Genomic DNA, 22,927 nt, shown 5'->3' with positions numbered 1-22,927 from the left:
TTGCAATTTGGGAAATGCAAACTCCAGGGTGCTGGGGGCCAAAGGCCCCCTCTGCTGCACCCCAAAACAATTTTGGAAGACATGTGAGGTGCACACATGCCAAAAGGGCATGTGTGCGTTAAATGTCAATTTAAAAAATGCATTTCTAATGCATTTTTTAAATTTGCACCTGGTTACCACCAAGTTCAACTTGGTGGTAATAGTGATTCCTTAATGCCCAATTCGCATTAAGGAATTGCTTCATACATGTGCTTAAGAAATCACAAATAAGGATTCCTTATTTGCGTTTTCTTATTTAGAGAATTGCAAATTGCGATTCTCTAAATGGGCTCGCAATTTTAAGGAATCGCTATTTTAGCAATTCCTTTAAATTACGTTCAGAATGCCTTTCATACATTCTGAAAGGCCTTTTTGCATTCGCAAACGGGCATTCGCACCGTTTGCGAATTCAAAAAGGCTTGATACATCTGGCCCTTAGTTACCTGACTCCAAAAGTATCAATTAGCTCCACATAGACGAGGGTAGAATTACGACCTAACAGACATGCTATGGCCACATTTTTATGCTCTTGAATTTGAATTATAGATCGTCCAAATGAATAATTACTGCGGCATTGGGATTGATGCGGAGTTGAGCTTGGACTTCCATCAGGCAAGAGAAGAAGAGCCGGGCAAATTTAACAGCAGGTACGTTTTGAGCCAAATTATGCCACACCTAGGGGGATTTAACGTTCTGATACCCGTTAGCCTCACAAAAAACCTTGCAAGTTCTCCAAAGAGGATGAATGAACATGTTGCTTACATTATAATGAAATATCCTTTGTGCATGGCCACGCCGTGTATGTCGGTCCTGCTGTAAAGAGGTATGATGATTTCTTTCAACTAACCTTCTGGTGTACCTAAGATACTATCAATGCTTATTTATAACATTTTTCTAAATGACCTTTTCTTAATTTAATTGGCACTTGGCTTTAAAGGGGCGTTTGTGAATGTACCCTACCCCACCATAAAACTGTTTTGCCCACTAACTGTGAAGATATCACAGATTATCTTCAAGGAGGCAGAGGTGTCGGTGTCTAGGGTTAATTCAGACATCTAGTACGGATCTGCCTTGTTCATAAACATAATTTCAGCAAAACACTTGGGATATTGAAAGGAAATCACTCATCCTTCGACCCACCCCCCATGACATCACATCAGCCTTAGTCCTTGACAGCCTCATCACTGCTGCAGAAGGGCTGGAGTGCTTCAAGTTGTGGACATTAGAAAGAGTAAGCAAGACTTCTATCACCCTGTTTAGTTTTATTCCTTTAGCTATCTTCGCAGCCTCGTAGACAGAGGGGAAAATGAGCAGTGCCAAGCATATCAGCTTTCTCTCCTGGGTACTGCAATGGACGTCTGTGACCTCACTTTGTTGCTGGGTCCTTAATACCTTCTTAAGCCAAACTGCACTGATAAAAATGAACGTGAGCTCGTTTTTGTCCTCAGGTTTCACAACAAAGGGGTGTATGTGAAGGTGGGTCTGCAGAAGATAAGTCACAACCGAAATCTTCATAATGACATCAAACTTCAAGTAAACCAGCAGGAGGTGGAGCTTCCAAACATCGAGGGCCTCATTTTCCTCAACATTCCCAGGTACCACTTAAAAAGTTAATGTTATGCATGTTTTCTTCTCTTTAATTAGAGGTCACGATCACTAGCCATGTGCCTTTTCAGCCTCCGCTTTTCCTTCAGCTACTTATTTACAGTGTAGCAAATGTGTTAGAATTGAATTAACAAGTTCTGACCACTCACCTATGTGTGTAGGGAAAAAGGGGGCCAAACTGTCTTTCAACCATTCAGGACTCCTTCATGTTCCACAACGACTGCTACCATCAACGAGGCCATCCAGCACTTTTAGTTTGCTCGAGCATATTCGATCTCACTCCAGCCTATTCCAACAGTATTCAGTGGGAATTTCTACCAGGTTGGAATTTCTGCTTATAGAGAAATCTGATGCAAATGTGCATTAGCAGTTTTCAAACTTTTTTTTTCATCCTCCATTGTGAGAATATGTTTCCATGAAGAACTGGCTTCCCCAACACTTCTTTTATTTTTAGTTTTTTATTTCCTCATTCCCTTATTGCCCACTTCCTCCTGCCTTAGCAGGAGTGCATACATTTAAGTTTCCTGAGTGGAGCTAGAACTGCAAGTTGTTTATGCATAACCACGAAGTAAGCAGTTTGTGGGTGTTCCCCAAACTTTACAGTTGGGCCCACCCTCCACTTTGAAGCTTGTGAAATCCCACCATACTTGGAGAATTTCCACATTCTCAAAAGTACTTAAGCCAGTTCTAATTTTGTGAATGGAAGGAAGTAAAACAATGTACTGGGTCATTAGTTATCAGCAAATAAATAATTATAGTAGTATTGAAATGCGGTGTAAATGGCCATAATTGCAGGAAAGAAAATAAAATAATTAGGTGAGTGGCAAATAATGAAGCAGGAAGTTATTTGCTCCTTGGCACAGATTTAACTTTGAATTGTCAGGTGGCTGTATCACAGTGGTGGAGCAGATTGGCAGTGTTCTGTGTATCTGACATTCAGCATGAGATGGAGGGAATTGGGCATAATGCCAAACAAGTTCCATAGGTAGCACATGATCCACCACAAGATGTGAATGAGGAGGAAGCTCACCGAGCCTTAATTTGTGTGTGTATGTAAAGAGGCATCAGCAAAACAAGACATAGTGGTAATATGAGATATGAGAATATTTAAAAAAATATATATAATGCTCATGTAACTGAAAACACGTACATATCGCTGTAGATAAGTTTTGTACCTATTTTCTTGCTTTATAGTTGGGGGTCAGGAGCGGATCTTTGGGGCTCAGACAATGATAATCGTTACGAGAAACCAAGGATTGATGATGGTTTACTGGAAGTTGTTGGTGTGACCGGTGTTGTCCATATGGTAAGTCAGTTTTTTATATATTTGATTAGTTGAACATATTTGTTAAAATAGAACTAAGGCCCAAATGAAACAGTGAAGGGAGTAAGATGCCTTTTTACCCACTTCTCTCGTGACCTGAGTATCTAGTGATGTTAAGGTGGTTTGACCATTTACATTAATATCATCCACACAATATCAAGATTCAGACATTTGTGAACACCTAAAAGTCGCACAGTGGCTTAATGCAAAAGGTTAGGGGTCCACAACAGAATTTGATGAGGGGTCCATAGGTCTCCCAAATCTCACAAGTGTGCATTAGTCTTGGGCTGAATATGGGCTCCCGAAGGTGTGGGGGAGTGAAATTCACAATTCAGAGGTCCGTTCATAACAGTAATGGACTTGGGAGTGAACATAACATCATAAGGGGTGCTTAGGTTGCAGTGCATGCTTTGCATTAGGCAGTTTCGGGTTGTTCCTGAGCAGGGCCTAAGGCTCCAAGTTATTGTAGGTGATTGGCCTGATGCACTTGTGGTTGTGTCTGACTGTGGAACAGAAGAGAATGCTCTAATGATAGTGTATTTGTCACTAGAAGTGCATAGAGTGCATCAGTGTTTGGAGTAGGCCCTCTTTATCAGGGGCAGGGGGTGCATTCCAATCTGTGGATTGTCTTTTTTGTTAAATCACTTCTATTGATATTACCATAAAAAGATTTATTGAAGGCATTGCAATATATATAGAATACATTTAGGAGTAACAGTCGTTCAACCCTACTCATACTCTTCGTCTCCAGTACATTACTCCCACACTTCAGCTCCCACATTTCAGTCAACCATGTATTGTGCATTAAACAATTAGGCAGCTTAATCCAAAGTATTTCCACTATTTACCCCAAAATTTGGGAATTCAAGGCGTGGAATTCCTATGGACACCCTGGACATAGTGCTTGGGGTCAAGGACAACAGGGTTTCATGTTCATTTTGTCCTTGGAATAAGTAGGCTCAGATCCCTGCAGCACAAACTCTTTGGCTGCTAGTTCACAGGGAAGGAAAATATGTCTGCATTTCAGGTAATATTTGTGTCTGTATGTTAATGCCGGTTGAACTTGTATTTATGGTTCATTAATGCAAAGCCTTGTTTATTAGGGTGAGCTCTCTAAATAAGCGTAAGGTCACACTCCACTACTGACAGTGGTTCCAGTAAAAAATGTGTACACACACACTTGAAAGGTTTAACAATATGAAGCTATGTAAAATGCTCCCAGAATGCTCTCTGGTTAGATGCAAATGTCTGCATAAGGTTCTAAGCAAGACTGATGATTCTTTGCTTTCAAAATGAAATGTTCACTAGAAAAAATGCAATTAGGAAAAAAAAGTTTCGCTAAATTACTATGAAATCCTAAGTAGTATTTCTTTGAAGCTTTGTTTAGTAAAATGTGTTGATGCATGCTAGTATTTAAAAAAAACAAAAACATATTTGGAAAGTCATAGAACCATTTTCAACAAGGAATACATAGGAAATATGAAAATAAACAAGCACTGGCAAAGCCAACTAATCTAACATTGGTGACCAGTCTTTTGGTTTTGTCAATGGTGTCTTGTTTTGACATGGCTCTTGTAACACTTTATTGTTGAGGGAGCTGCCAGGCTCTCACCATTGTAACAAACATTGGCAAAAAGCAAAAAAAACCTTTGGTCTCAAAAAAGCACACATTGACACAGTACTTCCTAGTACTGAACAAAACTACTTTGTGTACCAATATGCTCCTAGTGAAAGAACAGAATGCCATCACTCACAGTAAAGCCAGCCGATAGATGGATAGTGAGAGAAATAGAATTTTAATTAAAACAAAATGCCTTGGTTAACATCAGACCTATTTAGGGGCCCAATTCTTTAAAAAAAATCACAAAAGTGCACCTATGGTATATGTCTTTGCATTAGTGGCTTTCATGAATTCACAATAATTTACAGAAGTAGACCAGGCTATGGTATGGTTAGAAAATATTTGTGAACTGTATTTTGGCACGAGCAACTATACATCTGCAGATTTGCCAATGTGGAAATCTATTGAGCGTGTATAAGTTGGCTTTTTCCTCCAACCACTTTTTCCCAACCCTGGAAGAACTTCTACTTTTGCCATTGTCAGGAGTAAATTTCCACCCTTTCTCAGTATGGGAAAAGATTAGAGAAGAGCTGGTGAAAATTCTTAAAACATACAAGTAAGTAGGTTTGCACAAACTCAATGGTATTCCAACCCTGGAACTATTGCTTACTGCTTCCTTCAGCCCTAGTATGTAGATCTGCGGAAAGGTGATGAAATAAAAGAATTGCTATAGTAGGGCTTCAAATTGCTAGTATTCAAGCCCTACTATAGTATTAGCCCTGGTGAAATCAGAGAGGCTGTTATCAGAGCTCTTACATAATGAGGCTGCTGGCGTAATTTTTCGCTGCACTACATGGCACCAAAGGGACAAGCAGATTTTTTTACAGGACAAGTAGATTTATTAAGCAACATGTCCCATGGATAATTAGATGTTTAATTAAATTCCACTCGTGACCCTTATAAATTGGTTCCTCTTGTCTGGTGCACCATTCCATTCTGGCATGCCACTGGGCCATCTGTGGTGAGTCTGGATTTTTGCACGTCTGAGCAATGCCCCTCTTGGCCACTAAGATTACGATGCCCCACCAAGGCCCTGTCATCCCGAGGACTTCCCATGTCTCCCTCCACACCCAACAATGCCAGTTTTGGAGTCAGTTGGACTGTGGTTTCCAAAACTACCAACAGTGTACGCTCAAATTTAGACCAGTGTGGAGTTATTATAGGACACTGCCATACTGAGTGAAATAAATCAGCTTGGGGATGGGGGGGGGGCCTGCACCATGCACAATTGGAATTTCGGAGAAAGCCAGTGGCGTCGAGGGGACAGGTATGTGTGGTGTAGATAATGCAGTTGCACCAGACGTAGGCTTGCTGATATCACTAGCCATACAAGCCTCCCACCATTCAACCACGTCAAACTTCTCAATCCAATCATCCCAAGTCTTGCAAAAGCACCCTAGTGCGGTACATCTAGGTGATTCTGCCCCATCCCATCCTGCTTTGCTTCGAGAAGATTGAACTCCAGTACATCTTGGAGTTGCAATGCGTAGCAGGTCAAGGCGTGTCATACCTGGAGTTATTTGTGAAATTGTGTATGTGAAAGGGAAAATTGTGCCTGGAGGTCAGCAGATGAATACATAGTCAGTCCTCACCAAAGATACGCAAGCGTTGTGATACCTAACAGGTCCCATTTATGGAAACTCTCTAGCCTCAACAACTGCATTAGCCAGCGTTCGCACCAGAGAAGAGTATGGCCTGTCAGGTGACTGTCCCACACCATAAAACAGAGGGCTCTCCTCCATATCAAAATGATGACACTGGTCATCTCTGGAAGCACCTGGGGTATTGAACAGTCATGTAGATAGTCCAGCACCCCATCAAGACTGTCAACTTCCAGGTGGTATGTAGGGTCACTCCAGCTGCATGTCATCCAGTCATTCACAACAAGGAGGTCAGATGCCCAGTAATATAGCTGGATATCTACAAGAGCAACCACTCCATCAGAGATCGATCAGTGAAATTTGGCGTGGGAAATCCTGGGGCGACACCCCTTCCAAAGAAAAGAACGCATCATTGCTGTCACTTAATGGAACCATGCTTCAGGTATATAGCACAGGTAGTTCTGAAGGATATACAGAAAGCGGAGCAGCACCATCATCTTAATTAGGGCTATTCTACCCAGTAAGTATTTGTGGATTGTTTACCCAGATTTGTTATTTTGCAAAGAAACCTTACGTGCCTAAGTGGTAATTGTACAATTGTAAACAGATCAATCTATGTGTACTCATTGTCCCTTCAAAGGCACTCATGAACCAACATTTAGCGTACCTATATACAGAATGATGCAGTAAAGCATCACTTGTTCCATCGAGTGTGCCAAATTCTGTAACTTTTGTAGCACCAACAGACCATACTTACTTACATTGTGGCTTTACTCCAGGTGTCTTGGCAGTCTTCTTTGCCTTTCTGGACCATTGGCTTTTGGAATAGCGAAACTTCCTGGTTTCTACTTTTAAATCTATCACATTTAGTTGCCTGGCCTATTATTTTGTTTGTATTACTCCTGCTCTTATTACCAAACACGTAGAGCAGTTTCAAGCAGATGGTCCTCACGCTGGGTAGTCTTAACACATCTCCACTCCCAAACTGGACTGCTTCGTCACAGGGGTTCCTTACTGGTTTACTTTCGAAAGCCCAATGAGAGGGCAATATTTTGCATCCACATGTTGATTTTGCAGATTTGTAACTAGCACCCTGCCATTGAAAGATGCTGACCAGACCTGACTGTGACCAATCGAGGGGTAATCACCTGTTTCAGAGGGGAGCTAAACTGCTTTACCCCTGGATAGTTATGTGGGTCTGACACTTAATCTGCTCCCAGAGTGCCCAAGTAAGTGCCTGCAAAGTTTTGACATGAGAGGAAAGTTGATTTATAAAAATTTTAATATCATCTGTTCTTATCTCTATCAAGGCCATGTGTCCCTGGAGTTCATTGGAGAAGGGTTTAAAGGCTAATCTGATTGTGCTTATTTTTGTCTTAAAAGGAATTGCTATAGACATGTGGCTTTTGATGTTAATATCTCACATTGTTGGGTATGTCCTTTGCCTGTTGGAGGCCACTTAGGGCCTGATTTACAAGTTGGTGAGGGGGAATACTCCATTACAAACGTGATGGATATTCTGCCCACCGTATTACAATCCCATTCTATCAGTTGGGAATTGTAATATGTCAAGCTGGATATTTGTCACGTTTGTGACAGGGTATTTCCTCCCCCAACATCTAAATCAGACCCTTAGCTTTAATCCCCCCCGGCCTGCAGAGTCTTGAGCCAGAATGATTAGATTTCAAGGTGTTAGGTTGGGACTGCTCCTTCTTTCTTCTCTAGGCAGTAATTAATGGTCCCTCACCCAACTTATTGGTCCTGTTCAGCACCAGTACCATGTATCATTTGGGGATAGGACTCAGGGGTCAAGTCCCCTGTCCACTTGGGGTAAGGGAGCAATTCCCTTCAACTCCAGGATCCCTTTACATCAGCCTCAGCAATGTGCAGTATTGCCAGTCTGGTTTGTTGCTGTCTGTTAGTTTCCTCAAGCCACCCATAGTGATATCCAGGCAGATTCAGAGAAGATCCTCAGCCACATGTGCCACCTATTAATTCTTATTCCATTATGCCACCCCAGAATGCAATCATATTTGGTGCACTCTCCAGAAGATCAGATTTTATGGCCCATGGTGTGCATAGGCTCTTTTTCTGTCTGCACTCATTAGGCCATACTGTGCTTGTAGTCCGCCGTGGCCCAAAATTGGGTATCTCTATGTGCTTACATGATTGTGCTTGAATTGCTGCTTCCTGCATCACATCTTTTTGTATCCCATTGATAACCACGTTGCCATTCGTATATTGCATCCCTTTGTGGCAGTTCGTTTGATTTGTTAACTCTTAAAAGACGTGGACTATCCGGTACAGTAAATGCCCCACATCCCCTGTGATCAGTGACAGCTAGTGAAATTTGAATGTGGTAGGGCAGAAAGAACCAACATGTTTTGCTATGAGTGAGAAATTGAGCTGGTTTCTTCCAAGAGGAGTTCAAGGGTTTAGCATTCCAGCTTTACCTAAATGTAGCTGGGGTTTGACAGCTACTAATATTAACCTGATAAAAAATTATAAGCAAACAGATAAAAGCTGATGATGCAAATTTTCAGGCAAGGAATAAGTGAACGTCTAAAAAAGAGGTATGGCCACGGGACAGTTTCACCCAGTAACCTTAAAATCACCATTCACACATCCGATCTACGCACAAAAGCTACCACCACGCACTGAACATCTAGATTCTGTACTCCATGTTTCGCTCTAGTCCTACATTCCCTGCACCCATTCATGAAGTCCAAAATTTACAAGTGAGCCACAAGACATCCATAACCAATCTTAAATCTCTGACTGTGTACATTGCTTATCGTTTTATTTTTCAGCTGCTGACTCTGAGCCAGCTTGTGCAGGGAGGGGCAGGGTTTGGCCATGGGAGGGGGGGAGGAGGAGTGGAGTAAGTGCACCTAAATGCGCATGTCAGTTTGGCCATCCCTCTTAGGCTGGCCAAACTGACATGCGCACTTAGGTTTCTCCAACCAACCTGACTGTGTTGTACTGCCGAGTTGGAGAATCAGCACAGATTCCAGTGCACAGACTAAGCCCCCCTGTCTCTGTTCCATATCTACCCCCTCGTCTCCCCCCAAGCCCCCTTGAGATTTGTGTCAGCCACTCCCGGATGTTTTAGAATCCCCGACATGGATCAGTTGTGTTAAAGTACACCCACTGGTGGACAGTCCGTGTTCATGCATCCCAGTGTGGTGAAGAGTTCCACCATTGTAGGCTATGTCACTGCTGAGGAATCTTTCTTATGAAAATTTATGGCTGCAAAAAGGTAAGCCTATGTAATAGAATCCTGTACATGTGCACTGTGTATCTTATCTTTGCTTGGGTGCCTGTCCATTCTCCGAGCGAGTTTGAAGCAGCCTGGCACTTAAGGTTAAGTGCAAGATTAAGGGAAAACATTTTTAAGGGCCTGGAAAACGAGTGGAGCCCTGCTGTTCTAGTACAGAAACCACCCTCTGCCTGTAGCATAGCTCATGGATCGTGCTTTAGCCTGTGTGTTACTTTAAACTGCATTGTCTAAACTCAGCATGGCTATGGATGATCTGTGCAGGACAGCCTGGAATGTCCAAAGTAATTAGTTAACCTGCGGGAGGCCCTTTATTTTGCAAATTTACATTAGGTTGTCTATGTCATTTTTAGGTCGAGCATTCGAGGCCTCTTGTATATACTTTAGTATATACTTATTAGTGGGGTCTCTGCTTTTTCACTGGTTTGTTTCAGTGCCCTTAAAAAATCCTTGCTTGCTAGTGGTCAATCCTTGCTCTTTGTCCCACCTTTTCCACAGTTGCACACTCCCCTGGAGCATGGCCCTAGTACTTGTACCCTTCCACTTGTGCCTATGTAGCATGTGCTTAGGGATTACTTTTTTCAAAGGCTAATAGCATTTGACCAGAGCGCTGGATGTTTTGGTGGCTCCAGGCTGTTTCTGTTTACAGGGTTCTAATCTATTACTTATTTTCATTTGCAGTCATGTGTGACTTTGTTTACTCCATTCCTTACTCTCCCTCGCACATTTTCTGTTCTTGCATTTCAAATGCTTGTTCCTTTAGTCTGTCTCTGCGAGCTCACGGCGTTGCTTTGAACCGGCCGCTTATGTCAACTGTTTAACTTTTTATTTTCAGTTTGTGTGGCAGGAAAACACTAATAGCTCTAACTCAAGCGAACGCGAAACCCACTCTAGTTCAATGTTTGTTTTTGTTTGGCATCCGGGACATGTCTTCCTGCTTTTATGAGCTAAAACATGTCCCGGATTTCAAAAACAAACCCTTGGCTGGATACGCGTCTCGCAAATTAACCTGAGAAACATGAAACTGCTGGTCTCTCCCGCTGCCCATTCGAAGCATGTCACCATTTACGAGGCCCAGCAGAATCACAGGGAGGAGGGCTGGACGGGGGGAGCAGCACATTCCGACCCTTCGCCATCAGTGGTGCTCTGAGCTCTAACTCGAGCAAACACCAGACTATTGCATTCCAAATGGTTGTTTCTTTTCTTATTTATGTGGCATGAAAAGTCCAGTTAGGAGTTTACAACGTTCTTTTGCATCTAAACATGATCTGACCTGCTCCTGCTGCGCTGAAGTGCCTTTCGAAAGCTAGAAAAGTTTTCCTTTCTTCTACTCAAATGGGTTTCATGGAAAACATTCCACCTTGTACTGAAAATGCACAGAAAGTATGTAATTCGACATCGCAGAAGTATTTTCTTCTCAGCCACAAGAGGGCACCAGTTGAATCCATACAGTTTAAGCACCAGTTGATTGAAATCTCCAGCTTCTTTGTTTTGCTGCAGGCCATTTTCAGGCTGACATACTCTTCCTACTTTGCATAACAACAAACACAGGTTATTTTTATTGATGTTAATTACTAAAAGGGACGAGCTAATGGCCCTGCAAGACCTTATCATTTTCCTCTCTCACTAGGTATGTGTAATGCTGACTTTGGTTTACCTCCACGAGCGTGTTCAGCATGGTACGGGAGCTGCATGTGCTTAGAAACTAATTAAAATAATGAAAATGTGATTGCCCTTTGTGCAAAGCTGCAGCAGAAAGAACATAAACTGTGTCCGTAAGCCACTCATGGGTCACCCCTGTATGACCACGGCTCTTTGACGTCAGGGCGGGAGTTTCTTTGAAAGAGGCGTGGCCTCGGTTGGTTCCTGCCCTGCCCGGGTGGACGGCTGAAAGCACAAATTTATTCGCGTGATTTACAAAGGAACAAGTCCATATCTTGGCAAACGAACTCATGTCACATCACGTGATGTCCAAGTTGAAAGTAATCATCTGGAAATGCCAGAGTGAGGAGTCGTAAAACTCTGCTACTTTCTAGTGCCTAGCTGCCAGTCCTGGGACGTATTTACTATTAAAGGAAACCCATTCACAACTCGTCTGCACTGCCTCCTGACACATGCATGTGCATCAGTTAGTGAAAGGCATGCATACATCATGCCTTCTCCGGCGTTTACCCCCTCTAGTTCTGTATGGTCACAGAAATGCTCAGTGATGTGCACTATCCTTTAAGGGACAGCAGGGGATGCTTCATCCCATACGTAATATCATCCAGCAGTAACGTGGACAACGAGCAGTGTGGACACTGGAATATTTGTGTCTAGAATGACCCAGGGTTGCATTGCATGCAGCGCACATTCATGCTCTGGTCATTGCACATTTATGCAGACATTCTTACTGCAGCAGAGACGCTCACCGAGGCACTGTTCGACTCCTTTAAATGGTGCTTTGAATTGAGTTACGTAAACAGCCATGTGGTGTATTAATGCGGATAAAATTACAAGATAGACGTAAACCCGTGGACTATCTCAACGCATCTAATGATATCGGGGGCAGTTAACAGACTCTGTGGATCCCTGACCTTTTGTCCCCCTCCATGCAGCAGCAAATGTACCTTGTGTCACAGTTGGTGCAAAACTGCTTAGATAGGACACGCCGGCCCCTCTTCTCTTCCCTCATACTATTTGAATGAATCAATGAGGAAACAAATCGCATTCTGCGTGTAATTTAAAAAAGACACTTTCACTAGGCCAACATCTGCTGTCTGAGACAAAGTAAAGAATCATGAATTAATCGTATATGTGGGCGACTTAATTGTACCGAATGTGGGTGGGCATCGGTGTGCCCTGCAGACACTGGGGTCATTCGAAGCTCTGCAGGAAGGATGCACCCAAAGAACGTCAAGAGGCTTCGGAGCTCTGCGTTAATTTCAAAGTATAACCTTAGGCAAGAAATTAACATTGGTCTTCACACTTCTAAAGTCTGTAAATATCAGCTGTTAGCGCTGCAGGCACCAACACAAAACTATTAATAAAAGCAATTGTCAAACCTTCTGCAGTCGCTCGGTGAAGGCATCACACTGAGTGACTGATAGACGGCCATGTTAACTCGGGCAATCTTGAATTAGTTTGCAATTGAAAGCAGTCTTATGACATGGGACCCGTTTATTCTCTGATGCGACCTGGACAACATAGCCAATATCAGCAAAAGCAAAGTTCATTATAGGAACACTTACACTACTACTAATAAAAACAACAATTATTATTATAATTATTATTATTATCAGTATTATTATTAAGAATATTACTCTAGTTTCATGTAGTGTTTCATACCAGTTTCAAAGTGCTGTAGCAAGAGGCTTCACTGTTTTCCGCCCTATTACTAGGTATAATGCCGTGCCACTGGAGTTATATAGCAGAGAGGACCAAATTATGCAGCACGGCTGAAAAATGTCTGTGGCGAGAAAAGTCCAGTTATGCATGTACAAAGCTAATAGCTCTAACTCAAGCAAATGCGAGACCTATTGCATTGTAAATGCTTGTTCTCCTTGTTTCTACCCACCCGCTCATTAGAAGTGTAATTGGGGGTTTGTAATGACCAGTGGCTGTTGTGTGCTTTTAAGTCTGCACGGAGGCGTTTGTGTCTTCCTCTGCTATTACGTTACATTGCTATTATTGCCCTATGGCTTCTATGCTGTTTTGGTGTTATATCACACAGCACTCGGAGCCTGGCTTTGGAGGAGATGGCACATCTGGGCATCCTGCAAATCATAATCCTTATAGTATGCTGGCAAAGTCACATGTGGATAAAAGGGGAAATCTCAAGTCCCTCAGTCTTGTTGTATTTTATACTGACTGCTGTATTGCCACCCAGTAAATTGTTAATTCTATCTTGGAAGTCATTGCACATTGCCCTTTGGGACTATTTTCCTCCTAGACAGTAAAGAACCTGTCTATGTGAATACTGTTAAAGTGAGAGTGGAGAAACAGAGCAGTCTTGGTGAGTTCACATGACCGAGACATCATCTCCATTTCACGCCCCATCAATAACCCATGATCGCGATTAAGGGAATGTAATAATTGGAAAGAGTGGTCCAGATGGTCAATGAGGTGAAGAGGAACACTGATAGAATGGAACAGAAGGCAGACTGTATACCTCAGTATCAAATAATTTCATATCAGAAATGAGTGCCTGAGATTGATAAGCGCTTTGGTAATTCTGTAAATCGTGTTGAAAAATTACAGTCACTGTTTATGTTTCATGAGGAGAAAATGAAGCACATTAAAACAAAATCTAAAGGGAAATAGCAAATTGTCAGCCTCTCCAAGTACAGGAAAAAATAGATGCTTTCACTGTGAAAAGTTTGTGGCCTACTTTGGCATCCCAGCCTTTCTACTCAGCATGTCTAGAAAAGACCCACATGTGACTGAGCCTCAAACATGGACTTGCGGATGGGAGAGGTAACACATAGCTCTGATCTTCTGGAATCAATGGGGAATCTTACCTCTGCAAGGAAATCAGACAAGTTCAGGGTCAAATTTAAGGTTCTGCCAATTTTCCAGATTTCAGCATGACATTTCCATTTGTTAATGCGATTTTGTGATATGCTACAAATACTGAAAAATAGCATAGAAGTGCTACCAGGGGCAGCACAGGAGAGGAGAGCGAACGCTTAGCCTTTGCTTGAGGCTGTCAAGTTCGAGTAAGATTCTGTCAGAGTGAAACATTTGGTAGCTAAGTTAATTCCAAAGAGGTAAGCATTGGTCGTAGTTGTTTGACCGACTGGGATTAGTTGGCTACAATGTTTATTTACTTTTTTCTTTGTGTGCAGTAAAGAATGCTTCACACCTTTCAGAGCAGTCTGCAGGATCAGGCCCGAGGCAGAAGTATATGTTTTGGGGGGCATGGTACCCATTGATTACAGCCTCATTGAAATGGAGGTATTGTGTTTCCCACCATTAATATGATAAAAACCCTTCACAATATGGTAGCATTTGTAAGGACACCTAATATTTTTAATTGTCATTTTTTTATTACTATGATTTTTCTTCAAAAAACATTTTGGAAGATTGGTGATCAGTTGTGCAGCATGTTAAAGGGTGGTGAGCAGCAAAATTGGTAGACCAGAGGCAGACCTTTATAGGGTGTTTGTACCACTCAAAATATCTAAGAAATCTATGACTAAACATAGAATGTAAGGCACACTGGAGAAGTTACATTTGACCAGGGGTGTTTTTGGGAAAAGGAGGGGCAGCTTTTGAAGCACATCAACTCAGTAACAGTGGCAAAACCTGAATGGCAGTCTTACTGTGGCGCCCGGGCATTGTCATGCAAAAATGTTTTTTAAAAAATAGAGCAGCATATTTAGCCAAAAACATTATTCCTAAATGGTTAAAATATACTTTGGACTCTACTAAGAAGTGAAGCATCCATGGTGGAAAAATTGAAGCCTGTCGCTCTTAACAGTACATGAAGATTTGGGGAAAAGCAACATAGCAATAAGGATTGGCCTAGTAGGATAGCCTGAGACTACAAGCAGTGATGCTGCCAACAGATTTTAGAAATGTGAATCAGATTATGCATTAAGTAAATTGATGTTAGAGAAGTGTGGACAGTGCACTTGTAGGTCACTTTACCCCTCACTTTCTCCGTCATCGCATTTTATAATGTTGGCTCTCTTTAATGAACAATGAATGTTTGGCATCTTTTGTTGTCAGAGACTGAGAATTAAATCTACAATTGTAAGACTAACGTCCCTGGTTTAGTAAACGGAATGTAAATGTTGTCTGTTTTATTCTGTTGCAGGGCCAAGTGCAAAGTGGGCTGCGTTCAGGTATCCGCATCGCTCAGGGGTCATACTTCCGTGTGACTCTGCTGAAGCCTATTGCTGTGCAGGTGGACGGAGAGCCCTGGATCCAGCCTCCAGGCCAAATTATCATTTCTGCAGCGGGACCTAAGGTGAGATTGACATGAGAGTAAGTGCCCAAGGGGATAACATGCCTTCTGCAAAGTCTTAGCTGTAACTTCAAGATGCTAGGTCTATATCCTGGCAGGCTTTTACTCAGGCTTTCAACGTCAGCTTCCATTCTATATGGAACTATGAAGGTTGTAAAAACACTTGTTCCTGGAGTGTGTAAAAGCAGTCTAGACATAAAGAAATAGAAGCCGGATTGTAGTGCTCATTCCCTCGGCCTCGAAGTTGCCTCTCGCCCAACTAGTCTGCTTTTCGTTTCTTTTGTGGCTACGGAAGGGGCACGCTACTGTGTCCATTTCCCTCCAGCCACCGTGCCACGCATGCTGCCCAGTCTCTGCATGGCCGAGGATGCAGGATCCAACCTCTTCATGGATCAGGGAGTCAGCGGTCGGCCCAGTCCATCACCCCCACTGCAGCCTCCAAGTCTTCGTAGTCCATCACACTATGTCAGTCCAGTTGGTGGCAGGATTCACCTTCACCTGCCCCACTGGGAATCCATCACAAAAGACAGCTGGGTTTTGCAGATCGTCTGAAGGGGCTACTCCCTCCATTTCGAGACTACCCCTCCTGCCCTGCCACCATCCTATGATCAGATGGTGGAGGATCACTTGGCACTTCTCTTCGAGGAGGTTACAGCTCTCTTGGTCAAGGGAGTCAGTGTCCCAGAAGTAGGCTGTGGTTGTTATTCCAGCTAATTTCTGGTGCCCAAAAATGACAAGGGCCTTCATCCTATCCTAGACCTCTGGACCCTCAGTCTCTTCCTCAGGAAGCAGAAGTTCAAAACACTCTCCCTGGCTCAGGTCCTTTCTGCCTTGGAGACTAGATGGTAGCTTTGGACTTGCAGGGCACCTATTTCCATATTCCCGTCCTACCTGCCCACAGATTTTACTTGCGGATCGTGGTAGGTCACAAGCACTTTCAGTTCACAGTGTTCCCCTTCGGCCTTACCAGCGCCCCTTGGGTGTTCATAAAAGTGATGGCAGTGGTTGCAGCTCATCTGCATCCGGTAGGAGTTTGTCTACCCCTACCTCGACGACCGGCTGCTAAAAGTGGGCTTGCCCCAGGCCATCATCTCCCACCTCCAGACTATGGTGGACCTATTGCATTCGCTGGGGTTCACTATAAACATGCCAAAGTCACACCTGACTCCCTCTCAGATGCTCCCTTTCATTGGAGCTGTTCTGTACATAGTGCAGTTTCGGGCTTATCCTCCCTAGCAGCAAGTCCAGGATATTCAAGCTATGATACCGATGTTTCAGCTTCTATTCTGGGTTTCATTGAGAATGACTCTGTGGCTGCTGGGCCTCATGGCCTCCTGCATCCTGCTGGTCACACATGCCAGATGGCATATGCATGCTCTGGAGTGGGACCTGAAGTTCCAGTGGGCGCAGCATCAGGGGAATCTCTCCCAAGATGGTCCATATCTCGGAGGGAACTGCAAAAGATCTGCAGTGGTGGTTAACAAACCAAGATTGGGTTAGAGGCAAACCCCTTTCCCTTCCCTAATCAGATTAGACAGTGGTGATAGATGTGTCACTCCTGGGATGGGGCGGCCACTTCGGAGAGGCGGAGATCAGAGGCATCTGGGAGTTCAGGCTCCACATCAACCTTCTGGAGCTCAGGACAATCAGGCTTGCATTAAGAGCATGCCTTCCCTCTCTCCAAGGAAAAGTGGTGCAGGTGTTATCAGACAGCACCACCACCATGTGGTACTGCAACAAGCAGGGCGGTGGGGTACTGGAGCCTTTCTCAAGAGGCCCTGTGTCTCTGACATATTTGGAACGTCAGGGCATATCCATGGTTGTTCAACATCTGGCAGGCTCTCTGAAAGCCAGAGCAGACGAACTCAGCCATCAATGCATGGTCGATCACGTATGGTGTCTCCATCCTGAGCTGGCGCAAGGTCTCTTTCAGCAGTGGGAAGAACCTTTGTTAGATCTGTTTGCCTCCACAGAGAACACGCAATGTCAGCTGTTTTGTGCATTGGAATTTCCAAGGCGGCACTCGCTTGGCGACCCTTTTCATCTCGAGTGAAACTCGGGCCCCCTGTACGCTTTTCCACCAGAACCACTTCTGCCAAGAGTTCTCAAGAAGATAAAGAACAACCAGGCCCAAGTAGTTCTTGTGGCTCTGGACTGGGCATGGAGAGTATGGTATCTCAAGCTTCTAAACATGGCCATCAATCCTCCACTCAGCCTGCCTCTTCAGGAGGATCTTCTGTCACTGCAGCAGGGGAGGGTTCTCCACCCCTGCCTGTCCAGTCTCCATCTTCATGCATGGAGATTGAGCAGTGGCAGTTGATAACTTTCGACTTTCCACCCAAAGTCTGTGATGTTATCTTGGCAGCTAGGCGTCCCTCCACCAAAACAGTTTAACAGTTTAAATTTGTGGCATGGTGTACCATCAAAACCGTTGATCCCTTTTCTGCACCTCTGTCTGAGGTCCCCTTGTTTATTCTGTCACTCCCAGTGGGGCTCTTCTTGGGGCACCCTTAGGGGTTATCTATTTGCAATCTCTGCTTTCCTCAGACCTCCTGATCAGCCCTCCTTGTTTAAATTTCCCATTTTGGCACAATTGATTAAAGGTATTACCCACATGTTCCCGCTACCCCGTTTTAAATGCCCCAGTGGGGTTTGAACCTGGTACTTACTTTCCACGTGTGTACTCCTTTTGAGCCTCTTCATAATTGTTGTCTTCTGCTTCTTACCATAAAGCAGCCTTCCTTGTAGCCATCACGTCTGCATGGAGAGTGAGTGATCTGCCAGCGCTTTCTTTGAAGCCATCCTTCATCTCTATCCATCCTGACAAAGTGTTGCTTCATACTAGGACCTCTTTCCTCCCTAAAGTGATCACACTCTTTCATGTAGGTCAATCCATCACCTTGCCTACTTGAGGAGGATCTCCATCTGGATCCAAAAAGAGCACTTACGTTCTACCTCAATCGACCAAAGACTTCCGGGTTGACGATCAACTCTTTGAGGGTTATGTCGGTGCAAAGAAAGGATGGGCAGTGCAGAAGAAAACCATCTCTAGACGGGTTATCTGCATTCAACTGTGCTACGCTTTGGATAAGAAGCAATCCCCTGAGGGTTTGCATCCTCACTCCACTAGAGCAACAGCTGCAACCACTGCGTTAGCACACAGATTTTCAGTCCTGGACATCTGCCAGACGACAACGTGGGCATCCCTGCACACGTTCACTAAACACTACTGCCTGGACAGTCAGGTCCACAGAGACAGCTATTTTGTTCATTTGGTCCTGCAGGACTTCCTAGTATGATCTTGGTTTGCAGACCCATCCCCAGGGATGGTATTGCTTGAGTATCTATGCTAAGGTAAGGAATCTGCAACTAGAAGTCTCTATCAGATGAACAAGTTAGTTACCTTCGGTAATGAATTATCTGGTAGAGACACATTTTAGTTGCAGATTCCTTACCGACCCACCACTCCTCCCCACACTGTGAACTGATTTTTAAAGACTGGGACTCCCTTTCAGGCCCCTAGTTCTGGCGCACCAATCTCAGTTTTCTTCATGGCTCGCACTTCTGGCGTGGAAAGTCGTGAAAAGAAACTGACATTAGAACGCTGGGATGGTGCCTATATATGACAACAAAGTCATCACGGCAACTACGACGTCAACGACGGACACACCTGATGGTGCGCAAGGGTACTGCTCGAAGAAAAAATCTTCAGATCCAGTCTGACGCCTGGGGGAAATTCTAAGGTAAGGAGTCAGCCACTAGAATATGTCTCTACCAGGTAATGTGTTACCAAAGGTAAGTAACTTGTTCCACGATACTAAAAACCAGAAGAAATGTGCATAGTACATTTAACTAGAAAGTCACATTTGGAATGTCTGGGACCCTTTACAGGGTTCTTTAGGGGGAACTACTGGCAGAGTAAAGGCCATGGACATGAGGGGAGAGGAGAAAGAGGAGAACACATTTTATATATAATTTGAAATATATTGGAGATGTATAAAGTATCTTGCAACCTGAATGGAAATAATTCAAATGAAAATATTGGAAACATAAGGGATTGCTATGTAGTACTGATCTATGGAAAGTGTTGTACAAGGTGGCAATGCTGGGCACCATGTGTTAAACTGTGCCATGGGAGCTAAGTAAGCACGATACGAGCAAATTATGTTTACTAGGTTGGCAAGCAGTCTTAATGATGGCGTTAGGGCCACTGTGCTCATGGAAGTGTGTGAAATACACATCAGTCCTCGGAAATGTCAACAAAAGTAACCAAAATCGAGTACAAATAGATGCAATGTTTTTAAATTCGAAATTCATGAGAGAATTAAAATTTGAATTGGCTATTGACCGTTTCTTTTACCCTTAGGCCTAGCTGAAGTACAAGTAATACTATCTGGCCCTTCTCTGTATTTTATGACCTCTGACTGTCTTTCAAATTTGTGTTCTACCAAAGGTCCACATGCTCAGGAAATCGAAGCAGAAACAGAAGAAAACTACTGGAAGTTTGAAAGATTCAAAAACAGACAATGTGACAGTCAATGAAAAGAGTAAGCTAAGTAATGAAGACCTTACGCTGCAGGACTAGTGTCCCCGCTGGTTGTTTCTGGGAGGCTGGCCTACGGAGCTGAATATGTTCGTGCACGGGGCAGATGGAAGGTGTATGAGGAGCCCTGTGGAGTTTTTTACCCACATTTGTTGGCCCTTTTCGGCCTGTGGCAAAAATCTTCATTTAACAAGAACCTGTCTGGTTTGCCTTTTATTCTGTTGTGTGTTTTTAAGTTATTAAGTGCTTGAAGAGACTTTGGAGTCCTGGTCATGATCCTTCAAAGATCAATCGTGCCTGACATAATGATAGTAGACCGAATAAAGAAGGCTTGTTGTTTCAGTTCACTTCTAAGGTGGGTGAGGGAGGATGTTGTCTGTTTTTTGCCTTCTGTATCTTGAAAGAATAATGGCAGAATCAATCAATGAAACAAGTCAATAGATTAACATTTTGGCAGTTCTTGATGTGTGTACTTTCAAATCCTCGTGTGCATTCCTCCATGCCAGCTGACCACTCAATGACACGTTCCACAGAAAACGTAAGCTTGTTGGTTTTACTTCAGATACAAACTGACCGCAGTAGCTCATCGTATGTTGCATATGATGTTCCTGCTGGATATGCTCATATCACATGAACAAAACAGAGTGTGTTTTAAAAAAAAAGTTTGTACCTGCTTTAAAAAAAAAACATTTTGCCAAAATTTATTTTAGCTCAGGTCTGTTAGCTTAGCTCAGGCTTGTTTTTTTCTCCTCTAATAGTGGTGTTCAGCTTCTCAAGGTGGTGGCCTAAAAAGTGAGACTTTTCAAGATGCCATAAATCGAATAATTTCCATGAAACTCCAGTACCCTAGATGTATTGCTTCCTTACTACACTGACTTGAGACTTAGCATGCAGGCCTTACTTGTCTGTTCTGCCACAGATTCTAATTTAAACTTCAAAAGAAATCGGCTGGATCATGAAAGAAAGACAAGCAGTTATATTTTGTATTTTTCTGCACTCACAGCCACTGATTTGTAGCTGGCAGAGTATTAGCATTTCGTTAAAAAAAATCACCCAGGACAAACTTAGAACAAGTGTTTGACTGCAGTGTTATCTTTCTTTGAATATTTCTCATGCCAGCTTAACCATGTAATCTGAAAAATATGAGCAGGATATTTGTGTACTATGATCAATGGTAGCATTTTGAGTATCTGGTGGCATTCATAAATTATTTTACCTTTGCATCACGAGAAACCTTTAACAGACGTATATGTTTGTTTATTATAAATGCCTTTATAGGTCCTGCCCAAAGCAGCTTAAGCTTCCTGTTCAAGTGGTTGTCCCAGCTTAGGAGCATTGATCTCAGTGTTTTGCTCTGATGAAAGCATACTTAACGGCTGATGTTAAGACCTTGAATGACAAGCGTGAACTACTTGTTTCTCGCCCTCTCTTTCTGCTCCTTCATTCCTTTACTGCTCCCCCCACTCTTTTGATTAAACAAACCCATCTCCTCTCACTTTGGGCACTTCCTGCTAATACTGCAACACGTAGCCATCTGAGTATGGCTTTCAAACCATTCCAAGATGGCCACCTATCTGTGTGAGGTGGCCTTATTCAAATACGTCCAAGTATACGTGCAGTGGCCATTTAGAATATTTTTTCTACTTAGAAGTTAAAAGAAAAAATACATTAAAATGCACATCATGCATGCCCATGCCAGACATTGGCCATCTTCTAATAATTCTTCTTTTACTTTAAGAACAAACATTACTAGATTGCCGTTGCGCATGCATGTGGATAGCTGTCGTAATGGTTTTTCTGTTAAAGTAAACTACTACCAGATGCTCACCGCTCACCCATGTGGGACTTAACCAATCTTTACTCAGCTAGCCAAAATCCACGGGTCTATCTAGATATGATTGCTAAGTTTGGGGGTGATCAGTCTAGGGTCGGCTCAAGAGTGCAGGGGGAATCCCTAGTACACAACGCTAACATAGGAGGTTTTGGCACAGTCTAGAGCAAATTTTGTTTAACACAAATGCAGTGGTTTTAAATGGAGGAAGACCTTTGTCTTACTTTAGTACATTTTGCTTGAATATGACACTCTGGTAAGTGGTTTGACGTCTTTAGCAGATATCTTTTTGTCATGGCTTGGCAGTAATGTATTCACAATACGAAGTTCTAGAACATAATTAAGGGAAATCATTAAATAATCCTCCAACTTTAATTTAAAAAATAAAACAGAGTGTCAAGGTTACAAAACCTGAACTGTCCTGAAGCCACCAGTTAAGGTAACACAGCAACCTTTCTTCGTCCCCTATTCCACAATATTCATCTAAAGGCCCCATTGTCCTCATGTTCACCCCTCCACATTTAAGGGGCAGTGGGTGTAGGAGGGGCTTTAGCATTTCGTTGGTACCTAAAATGGCGAACTCAGTGTGTATTTTTAACTAATTTGTAAATACACATACATTTAATCACAGTAACTTATGTGGTGTACAAGTACTGCTGATAGCAAATAAGAATATAAAACACTTTTCACCTTAAGTCCATTTTTTATGCACTACCGCCTGATTTTCTAAATGGATCGCTTTCATTCCCGTATGAAACATGAATTGTTTTTATCGTCTGTGAGATGCACGATTTTTCCTGCTCTTTCATACCTTTAGTGGTGTAGTACACTGATGCTTCCCTATTGTATCCGTTCAAGTGTACTAAGGCGGTAACTCTAATATGGATAGAAGCTACAGCTGTCCATAGATATCAAGATATTGCTGCTCAGTGTCTTAATAAACCATGCTGCTCTAGAAGTAATTGTAATTATTTTCATATACCTTCTACCTAGTTGCTCGCTAATTTAGGAAACCATTTGCACACATGTTCAGCAGACAGTTTAGCGATCTGCTATCATTTTATTTTGTTTACCTAATAATGCATTCGGCCTTATTTGTTGGGGCCATTATTATCATATTGTCATCTAAGGAAAAT

The 22,927-nt window shown here is 42.9% G+C and overlaps 1 protein-coding gene across 1 annotated transcript in view; it reads left to right on the top strand.

The window, feature by feature from the left end:
* The window catches only part of DGKQ (diacylglycerol kinase theta), an 848,589-nt gene extending 828,181 nt beyond the window's left edge, over nt 1–20,408 (top strand). The window contains exons 19-23 of the mRNA XM_069236577.1: nt 586–686; nt 1,488–1,634; nt 2,839–2,950; nt 15,268–15,420; nt 19,871–20,408. Coding sequence (XP_069092678.1) covers nt 586–686; nt 1,488–1,634; nt 2,839–2,950; nt 15,268–15,420; nt 19,871–20,002 — 645 coding nt within the window. The 3' untranslated portion in view covers nt 20,003–20,408. The remainder of the gene's footprint in view (nt 1–585; nt 687–1,487; nt 1,635–2,838; nt 2,951–15,267; nt 15,421–19,870) is intronic.
* The last annotated feature ends 2,519 nt before the right edge of the window (nt 20,409–22,927 follow it).

This window comes from Pleurodeles waltl, chromosome 1_2, assembly GCF_031143425.1.
Source record: "Pleurodeles waltl isolate 20211129_DDA chromosome 1_2, aPleWal1.hap1.20221129, whole genome shotgun sequence".
NCBI lineage: Eukaryota > Metazoa > Chordata > Amphibia > Caudata > Salamandridae > Pleurodeles > Pleurodeles waltl.
The sequence above is the reverse complement of the archived record's forward strand: the minus strand, read 5'-3'. Positions and strand labels throughout refer to the sequence as shown.